Source organism: Suricata suricatta, chromosome 9 (assembly GCF_006229205.1).
Source record: "Suricata suricatta isolate VVHF042 chromosome 9, meerkat_22Aug2017_6uvM2_HiC, whole genome shotgun sequence".
Lineage (NCBI taxonomy): Eukaryota > Metazoa > Chordata > Mammalia > Carnivora > Herpestidae > Suricata > Suricata suricatta.
In genome coordinates, this window is record NC_043708.1 from 97,564,137 (window position 1) to 97,579,511 (window position 15,375).

General features: G+C 36.0%; 1 protein-coding gene across 2 annotated transcripts in view; it reads right to left on the reverse strand.

The window, feature by feature from the left end:
• Positions 1–599: 599 nt before the first annotated feature.
• BNIP2 (BCL2 interacting protein 2) overlaps positions 600–15,375 on the reverse strand; it is a 32,521-nt gene continuing 17,745 nt past the window's right edge. Inside the window, exons 5-11 of one of the 2 annotated variants that reach the window (XM_029951408.1) lie at positions 14,936–15,112; positions 11,891–11,993; positions 10,640–10,771; positions 9,177–9,263; positions 8,944–9,042; positions 8,170–8,205; positions 600–5,081 (exon numbers count right to left, since the gene is read on the reverse strand). In XM_029951408.1, the coding sequence (XP_029807268.1) occupies positions 5,030–5,081; positions 8,170–8,205; positions 8,944–9,042; positions 9,177–9,263; positions 10,640–10,771; positions 11,891–11,993; positions 14,936–15,112 (686 nt within the window). In that variant the 3' untranslated portion in view covers positions 600–5,029. The remainder of the gene's footprint in view (positions 5,082–8,169; positions 8,206–8,943; positions 9,043–9,176; positions 9,264–10,639; positions 10,772–11,890; positions 11,994–14,935; positions 15,113–15,375) is intronic. The other variant, XM_029951410.1, reaches the window with a different exon arrangement.

Here is a 15,375-nt window from a genome sequence, read left to right on the forward strand (position 1 = left end):
TTCTGAAAACATTAGAGCAGGTATTACTTTATAATTCAAAATAGGGCTGCAGTTCATTTAGCCCAGCAAGTTCTTGTGAATTCTGAATAATTTTTATGTGGGAGAACTTGTATTTAAAATTTGTACCTAATGCAAGACAAATACTTCAATATATATTGAGTTTACATAAACCCAAATGGTATCCTAGGTGGACTAAATGCAGCAATATGTATAGCTGTTTGCCATTAAGTAGCTGAATAGTGATTAAGGAGTAAATACATAAACAAGTGCTATCGAGTGGAACCTCTGAGCCGTTTTGTAAGCTAAACATTTTCATTTAAGCCACGTTTTCAGCCACTTATTGAACTCATTTTACTGCTGGATTCCCCACTACCAAAATGATTCCAAACTATGAGATACAAAGTTTGACAGTTTAGACAATGTTTAAAATTAAAGCAGGATGAACACCTCACCCCCATGAAGAAGAGCAAGTAGTGCCCAGGCGACATAAAGAGAAACAAAGGGCCTAAAACGACTGAAAGGCTTACAAGATAACTCAGTGTGAAAATTTAGTAACATAATTGGAAGAGAAAATATGTGATAAAAATGAGTCAAAAACAAACTTTCCAATGAATTTATTTAAACTCATTAACGTTGCAAAAGTATGATGTGCAACAAATCAGGAAACAAGTTAATGTACTCCTAGTAATAAGTCAGGGGAAAAGAAAATATTACATCTCCTTAGTAAATCAAGACCAACTCTTTTATTTCTTACAGGGATCACATCAACATCTTGCACACACAGTCATCAGAACTAAGATTCTCACACTGTAAAACGACAGCACCAGCCTAGGCAGCATATTCTGAATAGCGAAATGAGCAGAGCACACTGTGTCTAACTCTAAATTGTGTTCTATGTGAACAGTGCCCAATCAGCTGTGCAAGACAGTGGCCCTGAACACAATATTTACTAGTTAAGTTTATGTAAATGAACAGTTTGAGGCATAACTTTAGAAAGTCTATATATAAAAAGTGCAGTGGAGCAGCAAATTGGTATTATTTTCCAAGTTCCTCCTTAGCCACACTGTGAAAACAGAGATTTCAAAATGTAAATGTTTTAACCTCCTATAGAAGGTCATGTGAGATAGACTCACCTATCTGAAGCAAACAGTTTAATATAGTTCTTTATCAGTCTGAAAGCATTATACCTTGGATTTTCATTAGGTGCTTGATTTAAGTGCTTTATGTGAACTTTAGTTTTTAAAGTAATCCTCAAAACTAAGAAATTAAGTAGATCTAGCATACACAGTTGAAACACAGTAACAGTTCTGTTCAAATTTTAGAGTCACTCCTCATATTTAACAACGTTACCTTATTTTCAAGTACCATTTAAAAATTTAAAGCAAAGTTACGTTACTGGGACTCACCACGGATCTAATTCATTCAGAACCTTGGGATGGGGAAGAGGTGAATGAAAGGCTCCCTAGGTAATTCTTCAGCACTGTTCGAATACTGCATAGTCAGTCTCCAGTGCCCTCACCAGCTGACCTCATGTGAGTGTAAATCCGTAGTGCTTTCTCCCAGCAACTCATCTGACAGCTCCTGGTCCCTGTGACAACAGGACAGCTGGTCTAACTAATAAGCACATTTAACTCCTCTATTCCTTTCTCTTGAGGTTTGTGACCCAGTTCTCAAATAATCGAAACAGGATGGGAAAAAATAAGCATGAAAATAAGATGGAACGGATTAGCAAATCTTTATTTTCAACCTATCTTCTCCCTTCTGATGGAGCACTGTTAGTAATTTTCCATATATAACAGAGGGAAAAGGAGGACAAAGCTACTGTCACTTTATAAATACCATTACCAATCTCATTAGGAAACTGGCCTGTTCTACCTGATAATATCCTAATGCTAATTTAGCGGTCAACTGAAGAAATCTAAAAAAGCCACTTTTGCACTAAATTAAACACTTCCAAATTCCCTGAGCACTCACAAAAAACAGCCAAATGGTGATGCTATAGTCATCTACAAGAAGTCTCTATTATAAAGCAGATCCCTTACCTTTTCAAATTCTGAAATTACAGTGGAAGAAATTCTAGCTACTGATGTATACTTGTCAATCAGCAAATTTCAGGACTCACTACAGTTACTAAATAGTGATGTCCACTTCGGAAGATTACACTAATGTTTGCCAACCCTATAAAATATAAAAAACTAACCTAGTCCTAAACTTTAATCTGAGCACTGCCACTGCTGACCCTCTCTGTTCAAATTTGCTTCTGTATGAAGAGACAAAGCAGAGGAAAAGATAAATTCTCATTCCGGGTGCTACCAGCCTTTGTCCCTTGCATTCCAGTCTTCTTTCTCACGTATGCTCTGTGCAGCCTGCACGCTTCCCTGTCGGATACAAGAAAGCCTACGCAGGGTGCCAAGAGCTGCCCCACACGGCACTGCCCTTTACAGACACCTGAGGGCACCTCATTATAGGTTCTTTTCTCTTACTTCCTTGTTTTGTTATCTTCCTTTCAAAGTACCCTGCTAGGGCTTACTTAGAATCACATCCCCCCCACAAGTTCCCACTCGAGTTAACGGCTATTAAAGCTTAGACTGTGAAGCCAATCTAGCGTCTTTCCTTGGTGCTACTTAGGAATACGACCAAGCAGAACACAACCAAAAGATTTTTATATGAGAAACTTTTGACAAAGAGGCACTCAGGGCCTAAGTACAACAAAATATAGTGACAAAAATAAAATTAAACCAGTTAAGTTATATCCATGACCCCATGAGAAAGAGGAAATAATACAATTATAGTTACTTTCATTTTAATCAGTAATGGAAAATTAAAATTGAATGATATGGGGGAACTGTCACACAATGACAAATTACTAATAATGAACTTAGTAAATGCTTTTCCTCTAATAACCTACTAGTAATGATCTTAGGCCTTAGGGTTGTGAAACATTTATTATGGTGCACATCTCTATACCAGACTCCATTAAGGTGTAGGTTAGAAAGGTATGTTTTAATCTAGCAATTCACACCATATCCCTTTTGTTTGACCCCAGTTGTTAACACTGTTCCCTCTGAATTTTAATATTCTCATAGATGATGGGCCAGTTGTACTTTAGAAAAATACTTAAGAACATGCACCACTTTTGCTACAACCTGTACCCGTAGTGAGGAAAGTGCTTTCAAAAGCAAAAGTGAATGAACATAATTAAATGCTGAAACTGAAAACTTTTATAGATGAAAGACTACTTAAAGAGCTCTACAAATATAGACTCTAATCACAATTAAGTTCAATGATTGTTTATTCACGATTCTCATATGGTTACTCCAGAAGGAATGCCTAAGTTGTTATTGTTAGTTTGCTTTTTCAACACAAACTGTTTCTAAGGTTGCAGCAAGCGATAATGGTTTTGGCTTTATTTGCCAGGATGACATTAGTTCAGGGTCTGCCTACAGCTGCTGGATCCAAGCAGAATCAGAAGGCTGCTGAGGAGCATCTCATCCTGGGAAGCCTCCAGGACTGGACTTAGGTCTAGCAGGCCAAGTTTATAACTGAGAAGGACAAAATGTAATGGAAAATACTCTTTGTAATATAAACTTCACACTAAAAATGGCAATGGTGAGAGCCACATGTGTGTTCAGTCTGGGACAGAAGAAAGCCTAAAAGCTTAGCTCTCCTCCACTTCAAGTTTGCTACTCTAGGACACTCCTTAGTCAACTGCCTGGTAGGAAGGCCCAGAGGACCCTCAAATTTGGAGGATACCAAGCTTTCCAAATGGGTCACACAAGTATATGACACGATTTTGTGGGCAATTAAGTTCTGTTCAGGCCCCTAAGTATGGCGTATTTTAATAGAGTCAAGGTACTTAACCAAATTAAACAAAAGTTTACACGCTTATATTAAACATGTCAACCCAAACAGCATAATGCAGTGATGCTCTAAGACTTACAAAATAACTTAGTTTTACAGTACTGTCAACATGATTCAAAAGAAAATGTGAATACACACAATATCTGACTAGGTTAAACACTAACTTACTATCAAGTTTAAATAACTGATAAAGTATTTTGGTAAAGTGCCCACATTGAGAGCAGTTAAAAAAGCAGCCCCTATTTTCTACAGAAAAACAGTGACAGTGAAGAACTCATCACATTCTCTGAATACTACACTGCACCCACAAATTCTGGACAGTGATACCCTGGACACACAGCTTATTTCACATTAGTGAACAAACCTAAACTTTTTGTAGTAAAGTTCTGGCTTTTGGCCAGAAGATAAAATGTCCCGTATATACATATATATAAATCCCAATTCTTAGTCTCTGAAGTCTAGTTCTAAAAATGGCTTTTTGACTTGTCTTTAAAGTTTAAAAAGGAAAAAGTGTGCAATACATTTGTATTTGCGCTTCTGAATTAAACGATATTTATTAAAAGAGAAAAAAGCTTAGGATAGTATTAATCGACTTAGATTATGAACATGACCTTTGGGTATTCATGAGAACCAGTTTAACTGTCCCTCATCTTATGAGCAACTCTATTTTGCAAGTCACCCAGGAAATGTAACTAACCATCTATAAGAAACAAAAATTCAAACATGCACTTTACAAATCATGGTCTCATTTACCTGCATATTCTTCCACAAGACAGGTATACATTAAAAAATATTGCTCAGAAACATAAAAATATATATTATCTCTTTCCTTTACCATTTAGGCATATAAATATTTTACTGAGGAAGATGTATCATTCAACAAACAAATGCAGAAACTGCTTTATATAAAGTGTGGTTCTCTGCTATTTAGCAATATAAAATATAAAATGAGTACAATATAATTAGCTAATAAAGAGCTAAATTCAAGAGATTTGCAAACCAATACAGCAGTGAACAGTCCCTTATACAAAAGTCCATTAAGGAAGAATCAAGTCAATTTTGTAACAGGTTACATAAAAATCAGGGCCAATAAATGCATTATAAATGCAAAAAGAGAGCACTGCTTCATCAGCACATTCTTCAGTCTTGTCTGGACTAGACGCCAAACTTACTGTTCACTTTTCGGTTCATCCTGTTTTCTATTAAGCTCTTGATCAACTCTGTTTAATGAAAAACAATATAGATAATAAGACACTAGCAAGTGAACAATTTCCTTTTAAAAATTGTGATTACTTGTAGCATAGAATATTATTCTGTTAAAAACAAAGCTTTGCAAAGAAGCAGACATAGTAAAAAGGTTACCAAATATTTCCCCAACCACGAAAGACAATTTTTAAAGACAAGAGGACACTGGCAAGAAATGGGACTGTTGTTTCTTTAAAGACTATAAAATACTTTACATACAAGTGCCCATAAACTTTATTAAAAGTTCAAACTATAACAAGTATATTAAAATCTTGGAACTATAGCATGGCTGGGGCAGGGATCTAAGTGATGACAAAGTGGCAGGAAAAATCACTTCCTCAAAAATGGTTTTGTTAACTGAAATATTAAAATGACACCAATGCCACCAATTGATCAATATTTTTAAATTCAGTGATAAAAATGCATATTTACAGAAATCAGAATTATTCTCTAAAATTTACTGGTACACTTTGAACATAAATGCTTTTCACTTATTTTGATAGTAAGAAGCCATCAAATTTAATAATCAGAAATACCTAGATGTGGTAAAAAATCTGCCTGGATTAGTAGTATGTTGCACAGAGACCATATCAAAATTTAGGCAAGTGGAGATTGGAATTATGTAATTACCACACAGTTATAAACAACCCTTTAAAGATAATGTACAATAGTCTATTAAATTTGTACTAGTTCGAATTACTGATGGAGGGGAGTTTCAAACAACTTGGTATGAAATATGAAGATACGTTCACACTTGTTTACATTACTATCATCATCACCACCCATTACTAGGATCGCCTGAACATTAGTAAATGAGCCCTAAAAGTCGTGGTCTGTGGTAAAGCCAGATTAACGTTTAAAAACATTTTTTTTAATGTTGGTACCAAAAGTTGGAAAGGTACATATTCTTGGTAAGGCTTGCAATATACAACCAATCTTTTCAACATCTGAAATACCTTTATGGACATATTTCACGATTACTTTATTTTTAAACTACCTTCACACATTTTAACAATTGTTACCTCCCTAGCCATACTTGGCACTGAGGAATTATTTGAAAGAAACATCTACAACATTTAAAACTACTACACTTCCACACTTGGTCTTGAGTCCTCATTATTACCAGTTCTCATCGTAGGGATTTCACCGTAAGGAAGCTCCCCCACATACAGACTCGGTGAAATTAAAAAAAAAAATGCTCCTGTATTTTTAAAACTTGAATGTTACCATTTTCAAGCTAACAAGGATTATTATATTTTAAGAGTAAGAAAACCTTGTACAAAAATGAAGAAGTGAGGCGCCTGGGTGGCTCAGTCAGGTAACACCTCCGACTTGGGGTCAGGTCATGATCTCATGTTTGTGGGTTCGAGCCCCGCATCGAGCTCTGTGCTGACAGCTCAGAACCTGGAGCCTGCTTCAGAGTCTGTGTCTCCCTCTCTCTACCCCTCCCTGCTCATGCTCTGTCTCTCTCTGTCTCAAAAATAAATAAAACATTAAAAAAAAAATGAAGTGCCTGAGCGATACATGTAATGACTCTGTCAAGGTTAAACAGAAGTTTAAAAAAAGAAAAAAAAATACTGGTAGGTTATCAAAAAATACATTTAAAAAGTATAGTTTCACTATTTTTCTACGTAGTTGAATACTAAGAACTTTGTAAAAAGGCACAGTAGATTTTATCACCAAAGGTTAAGTCATTTTGAAATCCATGAAGCAGCTGGCTTCAATATACAATTACAGATTATACTTTTAATTGTAGTTCTATGTCTGGGAAGTGTACACTAGTGCCTAGAAAGAAAAAAAATAGCAATATCTAAAATTACTGTTCACATCTCTGTGGTAAAATGTTTGGTCAACTGTTAAGTCATATAAAAATGTAAAGCTATGATTCCATCACATGGGCAACTGAATTCTTGTTCACGAACAGAGCCACAATGTATTCAAAGTTAAGACTGTTTCAGTTCTGGGGCACCTCGGCGGTTCAGTCGGTTAAGTGGCTGACTTCAGCTCAGGTCATGATCTTGGTTCAGTCGGTTAAGTGGCTGACTTCAGCTCAGGTCATGATCTTGTGGCCTGTGGGTTCGAGCCCTGCGTCGGGCTCTGTGCTGGCACCCCAGAGCATGGAGCCTGCTTCTGATTCTGTCTCCCTTTCTCTCTGCCTCTCCCCTGCTTGCTCCTCTCTCTCTCTCTCAAAAATGACAAATATTAAAAAAAATTTTTTTTAAGTTTCAGTTCCTTATAACTGGTTCCTCAGAATGGTCAAAGTGATAATAACTACATACAAATTTCTCACCTTAACTCTTAAGAGACTCTATTAAAACTGTTTTACTAATATGTCACTATCAAAAATCCATTTACAAGTTAGCTTCAAATCCTACAGTGTTCTAAATTAGTATATAAAATGGTAACTCTTTCATACCCTTGCCTTCCATGTTCTATGCCAAGATATTAATAAGCTAATAGTTTGTTATGCTCAAAGCAGAAGTATTCAAAATTAAAGATGAAAAGCAGAGTATTTAACTATTAAATGGTATACTGAATTTTAGGTATTTTATTGAATGTAGAATTTGACTGGTTAGCAGGCCATTTATAAGCGTATAGGGAAATTAATGTTGGTTAGCCAAAGAATATGTGCATTGCAACTATAATCATAAACCCCAGGGAAATAAATTGGTTCCTTAAAGAAGTACATATATATTTATCAAAAGCACTAGACATTTAAAGAATATAGTGAAACAGATAAAGTCTTAGAGGTAACCGGTTTTTCAAATAGTATTCTTAGCAACTTCTCAGGTTTTTTCAACAGCATGTATACCAAAAAGGAGAGAAGAGGGCTGTGGCCTTTAATTCCTAATTGGCATTACACATGGTGTTAAAACAGGGTGAATCCAAGCCATATTCAGCATCAGGAATTTTGGATCCACTCTGTATTTGGATTCTGGGGTATGTTTATATTTACAGATGCTATTTTCTTTGTCTACAAGCTAACCAACCAATAAGGAAGAGTTAGTCTGTGCAATGCAAATGGACTAGTCTAGATGCAACCCAGTCAAGGTGTGCATATACCTTTTTTGTTTCTTTTTTAACTTTTCTTCTTCATACCTTGGTAGGGAAGAGTTATTTCAGTAAATATACATGTTATGAAGATGAACAAAAACTTGAAAAAAGGCACCGACAATAAACTCCTATAAGTCTGCAGGCAAAACCAAAAAGACTTACTACACTGTGGAGAAAGTAAAAACTGACCTAAGAAATCTGGCTTGACACATTAAAAAGACTAAACCTCATATTAGCAGAACAAAAAAATTTTTCCACATTACAGGAGTGTGATACTCACATATTTATGTTAACAACCTTCTACCAAATCTTTCTAAAGTTAGAAAGAAGTGACTTTGGTAAACAGAACGTATTCCAGCCACTGGAATGTACCATGGTTAGGCTGATATAAATCATAGTGTATTTCTCTGGTCACAGGATTATTTGATGCCAGGATGAATTTACTCAAATTTGGAGGGCAGCACGTTCAAGTCCGGAGAATGTTCTTTAGTACTGACCAATCAGGAAATCGCCTCTTAAGATTGTAAAGAGTCTTCAAAAATGAAAATTAATCACAATCAGAAGAATACTTCCTACTTCTTCAACTGAAAGCCTGAAGAAAATGCTGACTGAAGGGGAAGGTGTTGGAAAATGGCTTCTTTCCCTTTCCCTTCATTACAAAACCAAGAGCAGTCACAAAATACTTATAACACAGGAAATGAAAAAGGGTAATGAAAAATATTTATCTCTTGCACATCAAAATATAAAGATCCAATATAATTAAAGAAATAAAACAAAACATACTGTTTTATGCATTCTGGTATGCCAACATATTCCATGGGGACAAGTTCCGCTAGTTCTGCCAAATTAAAGACGTATCTAATTTTTTGGCTGAATTTTGAGCTATGGAAGAAAATAAAAATAATTACCTCAATATTCTTACCAACAGAACTGACAAATTCATACAAGGAGTTTGTGTTTTTGTTTATAGTTTGTTTTTTTTTTTTTTACAAAGTCAATGGCTCTCAAAAAGTTACCTAATAAAGGGTCTTGTAACAGCTAGAAGTGTTCTGATGAACCATGAGGGATGTACAATGATTAGTGACTTTAGGTTTTTCCGTAACCTGAATTTAAGAAAAAAAGAGAGAAAAGAAAAAGAAATAAAAATTTAAAAGTTCTACAAATTCTAATGCTGGAAGAAAAGATGAAGACATCATTAAGGATGTACAACTTTATACAAAAAACCCCTTATCCATAAGTTCATTTAGATGCGATATTCCTAAAGACAAGAAAATGGACTCTCGAATTCTGATGGTCACTCCTACTACTATGAGATGGACTTTACCTCATTTGGCTAAATTTACGTCCATCCATAGTGTAGCCTGTCATTAAATGTCTGCTAGATATATTCACTTGTCTTTAGGATTCTGTCAGCCAGGGGCAGAGGCCAGTACTGAATACACAGGTAAACTGTTTTCATGTTTCAGGAGAGGAGGAAATTGGTATTCATTTTTTCAACACTATCGAAGGCACTATGCAAGCAGAAAGCTGGACATGATCACTACAGGAACAGGAAACGTAAATCAGATCTAATGTGTTCTTATGGAGTCTAAAATTCCAAATAAAAATTAAAGGCATTATCCTGGATGACTTATAATGACAAAATAAAAACTGCTGTTTTATTAAGGTATATTTCACACTTAAATTGATTATCAAGGACTTTTTTTTAATCATAAAAACTAGCCCCTGCCATGTTTAGGTATTTGAGTTCATTAAATTAGTGCAAATTAGGTATTGTCAAATCAAACCAATCGGAGAATCAAAGTTCCTTCCATTCACATGGATGACTCACTCCCAGGAGAACATACTTCTGGAACTCATTCCAGAGGAAAATTATAGCTAAGCATCTTAAAAATCATAAAACAGGAGCGCCTGGGTCGCTCAGTCAGTTAAGCCTGACTTTGGCTCATGTCACCATCTCATGGTTTGTGGGTTCGAGCCCTGCATTGGGCTCTGTGCTGACAGCTGAGAGTCTGAAGCCTGCTTCAAACTCTGTGTTCTCCTTTTGTCTCTGACCCTCCCCCATGCACACTGTGTGTCTCTCTCTCAAAAATAAATAAACATTAAAAAAAAATACCATGAAATATGCTAAGCACCATGAGTTAGGCATAATTCACAATATATTAAAGTAGGAAATGTACTAAGTTTTCCATCCTTTCCCAAAATGTAAAATTACAGGAAAATGTTCAGTACAGTATAAATAAGAAGAAATGAATAACTAGTTTATAAGTTTATTTTAAAGAATTATTCTTTGTAAAAGAAATCAAAACTGATTTCCTTCATGATATTCTAAGATATGGAACTGAGAAAACAGAAATGTGTCATAAAATTAACTAATACAATTTATGGCGTCTTTAAATGCCAAGAGGAAATAAAATTTGACCTAATAAATCTAATCTAAAAATTATTCAGACTAGCTTTCAATGTGTATTTATAATACCTTCTATCAATTTGCTGATAGCATTTCCTGAGCCATCCCAGACTGGGCATTTTTCTTCGAGTTGTAGCACCATTTAAATAAACTATCATGTAGTTTTCTGCTACTAACAGCTCCAAAGTGCCAATAACATACCTGTAAAAACAACAGAGTTTAAGCCTTAAATATCGCTGTGTAGTGCCAAACACAATTATCCACATTATACAATGCCCTGCCCTTCCATGACCGCGAAGCCAATTACAATCCTACCACTGCATGAGCTGGGGGCGCCCGGGCGGCTCCGCTGGTTGGGCATCCCACTCAGGTCATGATCCCAGGGTCATGGGATCGCCCTGCACCAGAGGAACCCGCTTGAGACGCTCGCTCTCTTTCTCTCTCGCTGCCCACCACCCGCCCCCCTCGCCCATACAGGCACACTATCTTTGTCTCTCTCTCTCTCTCTCTCTCTAAAAAAAAAAAAAAGTTTTAAAATTGCATTAGTTAGTATTATGATTATATATCAAAAAGAATTGTCTTTTATAAACATATATTTAAATGTTTATAGATGATCTAACACAATTTCTGGGATTTTCTCAAAGTTATACAATGGAGAAAGCATAAATCCTGGGGAGGTATAAGCTGGTAACTATGGAAGTGGGTGATTCAATATACTGCCTTTGTATAGGTTTGAAATTTTTCACAATAAGTTTTTTAAAGTTTATTTATTTTGAGAGAAAGAGTGTGTGTGCGCAAGAGAGGGACAGAGAGGGAGAGAGAATCCTAAGCAGGCTCCACGCTGTCAGCACGGAGCCTGACGCTCACTCTCATGGTTCATGCGATCAAGATGTTAGCTGAGATCAAGAGTCAGACGCCACCTGAGCCACTCCGGCACCCTTCCTCAATAAGAATTTTACAAACAGCACTAAGTTAAGAAAGAAAATGATTCTGGAGAAATATAACAGACCTTCAGTTACATTCGGTTTCTTGGGAATAAATGCAATTTAGCCAGATGACTTTGAGATAAAAGCAATTTCTTTATACTCAATGCATCCTCAAATATAAATAATTTAGTAGTTGCAACAGATCATTTGAAATATCCCTTCCAGCTTTAAATTGACTACTGAGTTGAAGAACAAATAGTTGCATAATACCAAAGAATAAGAACTTAATCAGGACAAGGATATTTATCTTTTCCCAGTTAAAGTTTACCTCCTTAACCTAGAGATCTAATTAACCCATAATTCCGTCCAAATGTTTTTGTGGAGATATACTTACTTAAAGAGATTGTCCATCAGGTATCTATAGTTGGGCTGACCACTTTCAGGCATAAAACATACAGCAAACACAACAATGGCATTTAATCCATCTCCGTAATATCCTGGAAAAGAAATCAAAGAAAATCACCAGCATGATTTTACTTTTTCAGAGGAAATCCGTACAATTGACAGATTAGAGTGGTTCACATTCCACAAATTTTTGGATCAAAAAGCACAGTTTCTTTTTTAATCTTAAAAAATTAAGAAAGATCTTTAAATTCCCTCTTCTCAAAACGAGAACAATAAAATCTGAAGAGGAAATGGTGGGCAAAACCCCAGAAAACCAGTTAAAGTAGCATTATCAGAAAGCCAGACTTATTTTAGCAAATAGACAAATGTGATATAATCCAAAAACATCTGCAATAAAACAATCCTATGCAATTTATGGTTAAAGTGGGTGCTTTCAAAAAATAGTTTTATACCCAACAATGCCTAGCATTTTGGAAATTTTAGAGTATTAAAAACTAAGAAAAGATTACATCTCTGACAATTCTAACAGAAGAAAAAGTGTTAAAATGTGTATGTTTACTATAATCTCTGGATATTAAGCTGTCTCCAGCAACAAACTGTTTTGCTTTAATTTTCATTTCTAGTGTTTACAAACATGTGAAAAGGTTTAAACGTTTCAAGTACATTAGCATCTTCAATACCTTTCTTAATCTCTTAGTCACAAAACACACTGTGATAATGCAGTAGGATAAAATGGCCCCGATTATTTCCCCTGAATCCAAATAAAGCACGAGTCCTGAAAGATACTGGGTTTAAACCTAAACATAAGGCAGGTCTCCCAACTTGTCTCCAGTGAACTAGCTGAATTATGCAAGTCTGTGGACTTCCTGATCTAGATTACCCTGTTTTCTTCATCTGAATAAGATTAAATTGGGTGGAATAATGTAACTGCAAATATTCAAGCGATTTGTTTTCAGATGAATGAAGACTACAGAAATAAGGAGGGAATGCACTTAGCAGAGAGTAAATTAAGTAGAAATGACTTTACATAAAAAAAAATCCAATGTACTTAACCTATGTGGTTCCCTTTCCCACATTAGGATTTCAGGTAATATGACATGTTCTAGAGAGTGACTTGCATTTTTTTTAATGTTTATTTTTGAGAGATAGAGAGAGCGAGAGCAAGTGCATGCACAAGTTGGGGAGGGCAGAGAGAGAGGGAGACAGAATCCAAAGCAGGATCCAGGCTCTGAGCTGTCAGCACAGATCCCCATGGGGGACTCAAACTCATGAACCATGAAATCACAACCTGAGCTGACGTTGGATGCTCAACAGACTGAGCCATCCAGCAGCCCTAAGAGTGAATTGTATTTGGACTACTATTAACATTCTGGTACTATTTACAGTGTATAGATAAACTTCTGAACATGGCACAGATGGATAGAAGTTATAATTGTACTTCCATAGCTTTTCCTATTTGACTTGTGATTTCTTAAGAAACAAAAGCCTTATATTTTTGGATATCCCACAAACATGCAAAGTTGGTACACCATAAGAAATGTGGAATGAACTAGTTCTGCACTTTATGGTAAAGCTACAGGATTTGTTTAGGTTTTTAAGGTAACGCCAGGTTTTACTTACACAACAAAAAATACTAGTACAAGAATGTTCACAGCAGTTTTAATCATAATTGTCCAAACTGGAAACAACTTACACGTCCATCAAAAGAAAACTGAATAAGCCAATTGTGGTTGATCCACAACATAAAATATTACTTAGCAATAAAAAGGAATGAACAAGAGATAGATACAACAACATGGACAAATCTCCAGAATATGCTGAGCAGAAGCGGCAGACAAAAAGAATGTCTACCATATGATTCTAGTTACATGAAATTCTAGGACAAGAAGTGTCATGGCGAGAGACATTAGAAGAGTGTTTACTGGGGAGGGGGTATTCACTGGGAAGAAGTATGAGAGAATTTGGGGGGTCAATGAGAAGTTCTACACGTCTCAAGGTGTAGGTGACATGAGTATACATGGTTACATGGGCATTTGTCAAATCTCATTGAATCTTACATTTCAGATTAGAGCACTTCTATGTGAAAAAGTCAAAAATAAGAAAAACAAATACTGTATGACATCACTTGTATGTGGAATCTAAAAAAGCCTAACTTAGAAACAGAGACTAGAATGGTGGTTACTAGGGGCGGGGGAGAAAGAGATGTTTGTCAAAAGGTACAAACTTCCAGTTATAGGTTATGATTAAGTTCTAGGGATCTGATGTACAGCACAGTGACTAGAGTTAATAATACCATATTATGTACCCGGAAGTTGCTAAGATAGTAGATCATAAAAGTTCTCACCACAAAAAAGAAATGGTGATCACTATGCAATATACATTGTATTACATCAACACATTTTACACCTTAAACTTACGCAATGTTGTATGTTAATTATATGTCATGAAGCTGGGACAGAAAAAAGAAATTTGCAAATGCTACAAAAAACGATTACAGAGTTTCACTGTATATAAATTATAAATGGAGGAGCGCCCGGGTGGCTCAGTCGGTTGAGCATCTGGCTTCAGCTCAAGTCATGATCTCATGGTTCGTGGGCTCGAGCCCCACATCAGGCTCTGTGCTGACAGCTCAGAGCCTGGAGCCTGCTTCGGATTCTGGGTCTCTTCTCTCCCTGACCCCTCCCCTCTCATGCTCTCTGTCTCTCAAAAATAAATAAAACATTTAAAAAATTTAAAAAATAAACTATAAATGGGTAAAAAGAGGAGAAAGTCTCAATTTTGGGGGGGCGAGGAAGAGGGTGGGAGGAAGACAGCTTCTGCTGTACCACACTTTTGTACCTTTTGAACTTACTGTGAGCACGTACTAATGATTTTTAAGTTTGGTTTTACACTTTGACCTCACACCTGTTATATTTCTAAAGTCGCATAAGAAATGCTTATCAATTATATTTTTTAACTCAAGGGAAAGTTTCTTCAAGCATTTACATTTCTGATATTACACTAAAAAATATGAACAATCTTTGACAGCTCTTACCTCCGTGGCTGATAACTTTCTTGTAGGGCTCAATCGCCTTCATATCAACCCTGTGGTCCTGCTCACCGATTCTGAACAAGCGCCAGCGCCGGCCATCTTCTTTCTCCTCCGCTGCCGTGTATTCGGTAATCGAGCCTTTCCTGATAACTTCAGTAGTTTTGGGCTTTGGGAGATCATCTGTCAAAACAAAGGGGTTTTAAATCAAACTTATTTATAAATAACAAATTAAAATAAAATTGCATGTTAACCACTTTACCATCTAATTAGATTGGTCAGAGAATTTTTTATTATGCCTTCTATGGGATTTTAAGTTATTTCTTCTATAATAGAGGAAAGGGCTTATTCTTCATACAAGGCCATTTTATGTTTTTGGAAAACATGGTTAGCTTTTTTGGTGTTGCTTTATTCAGAAAGCACCTAATCACCCTGCAGTATATATT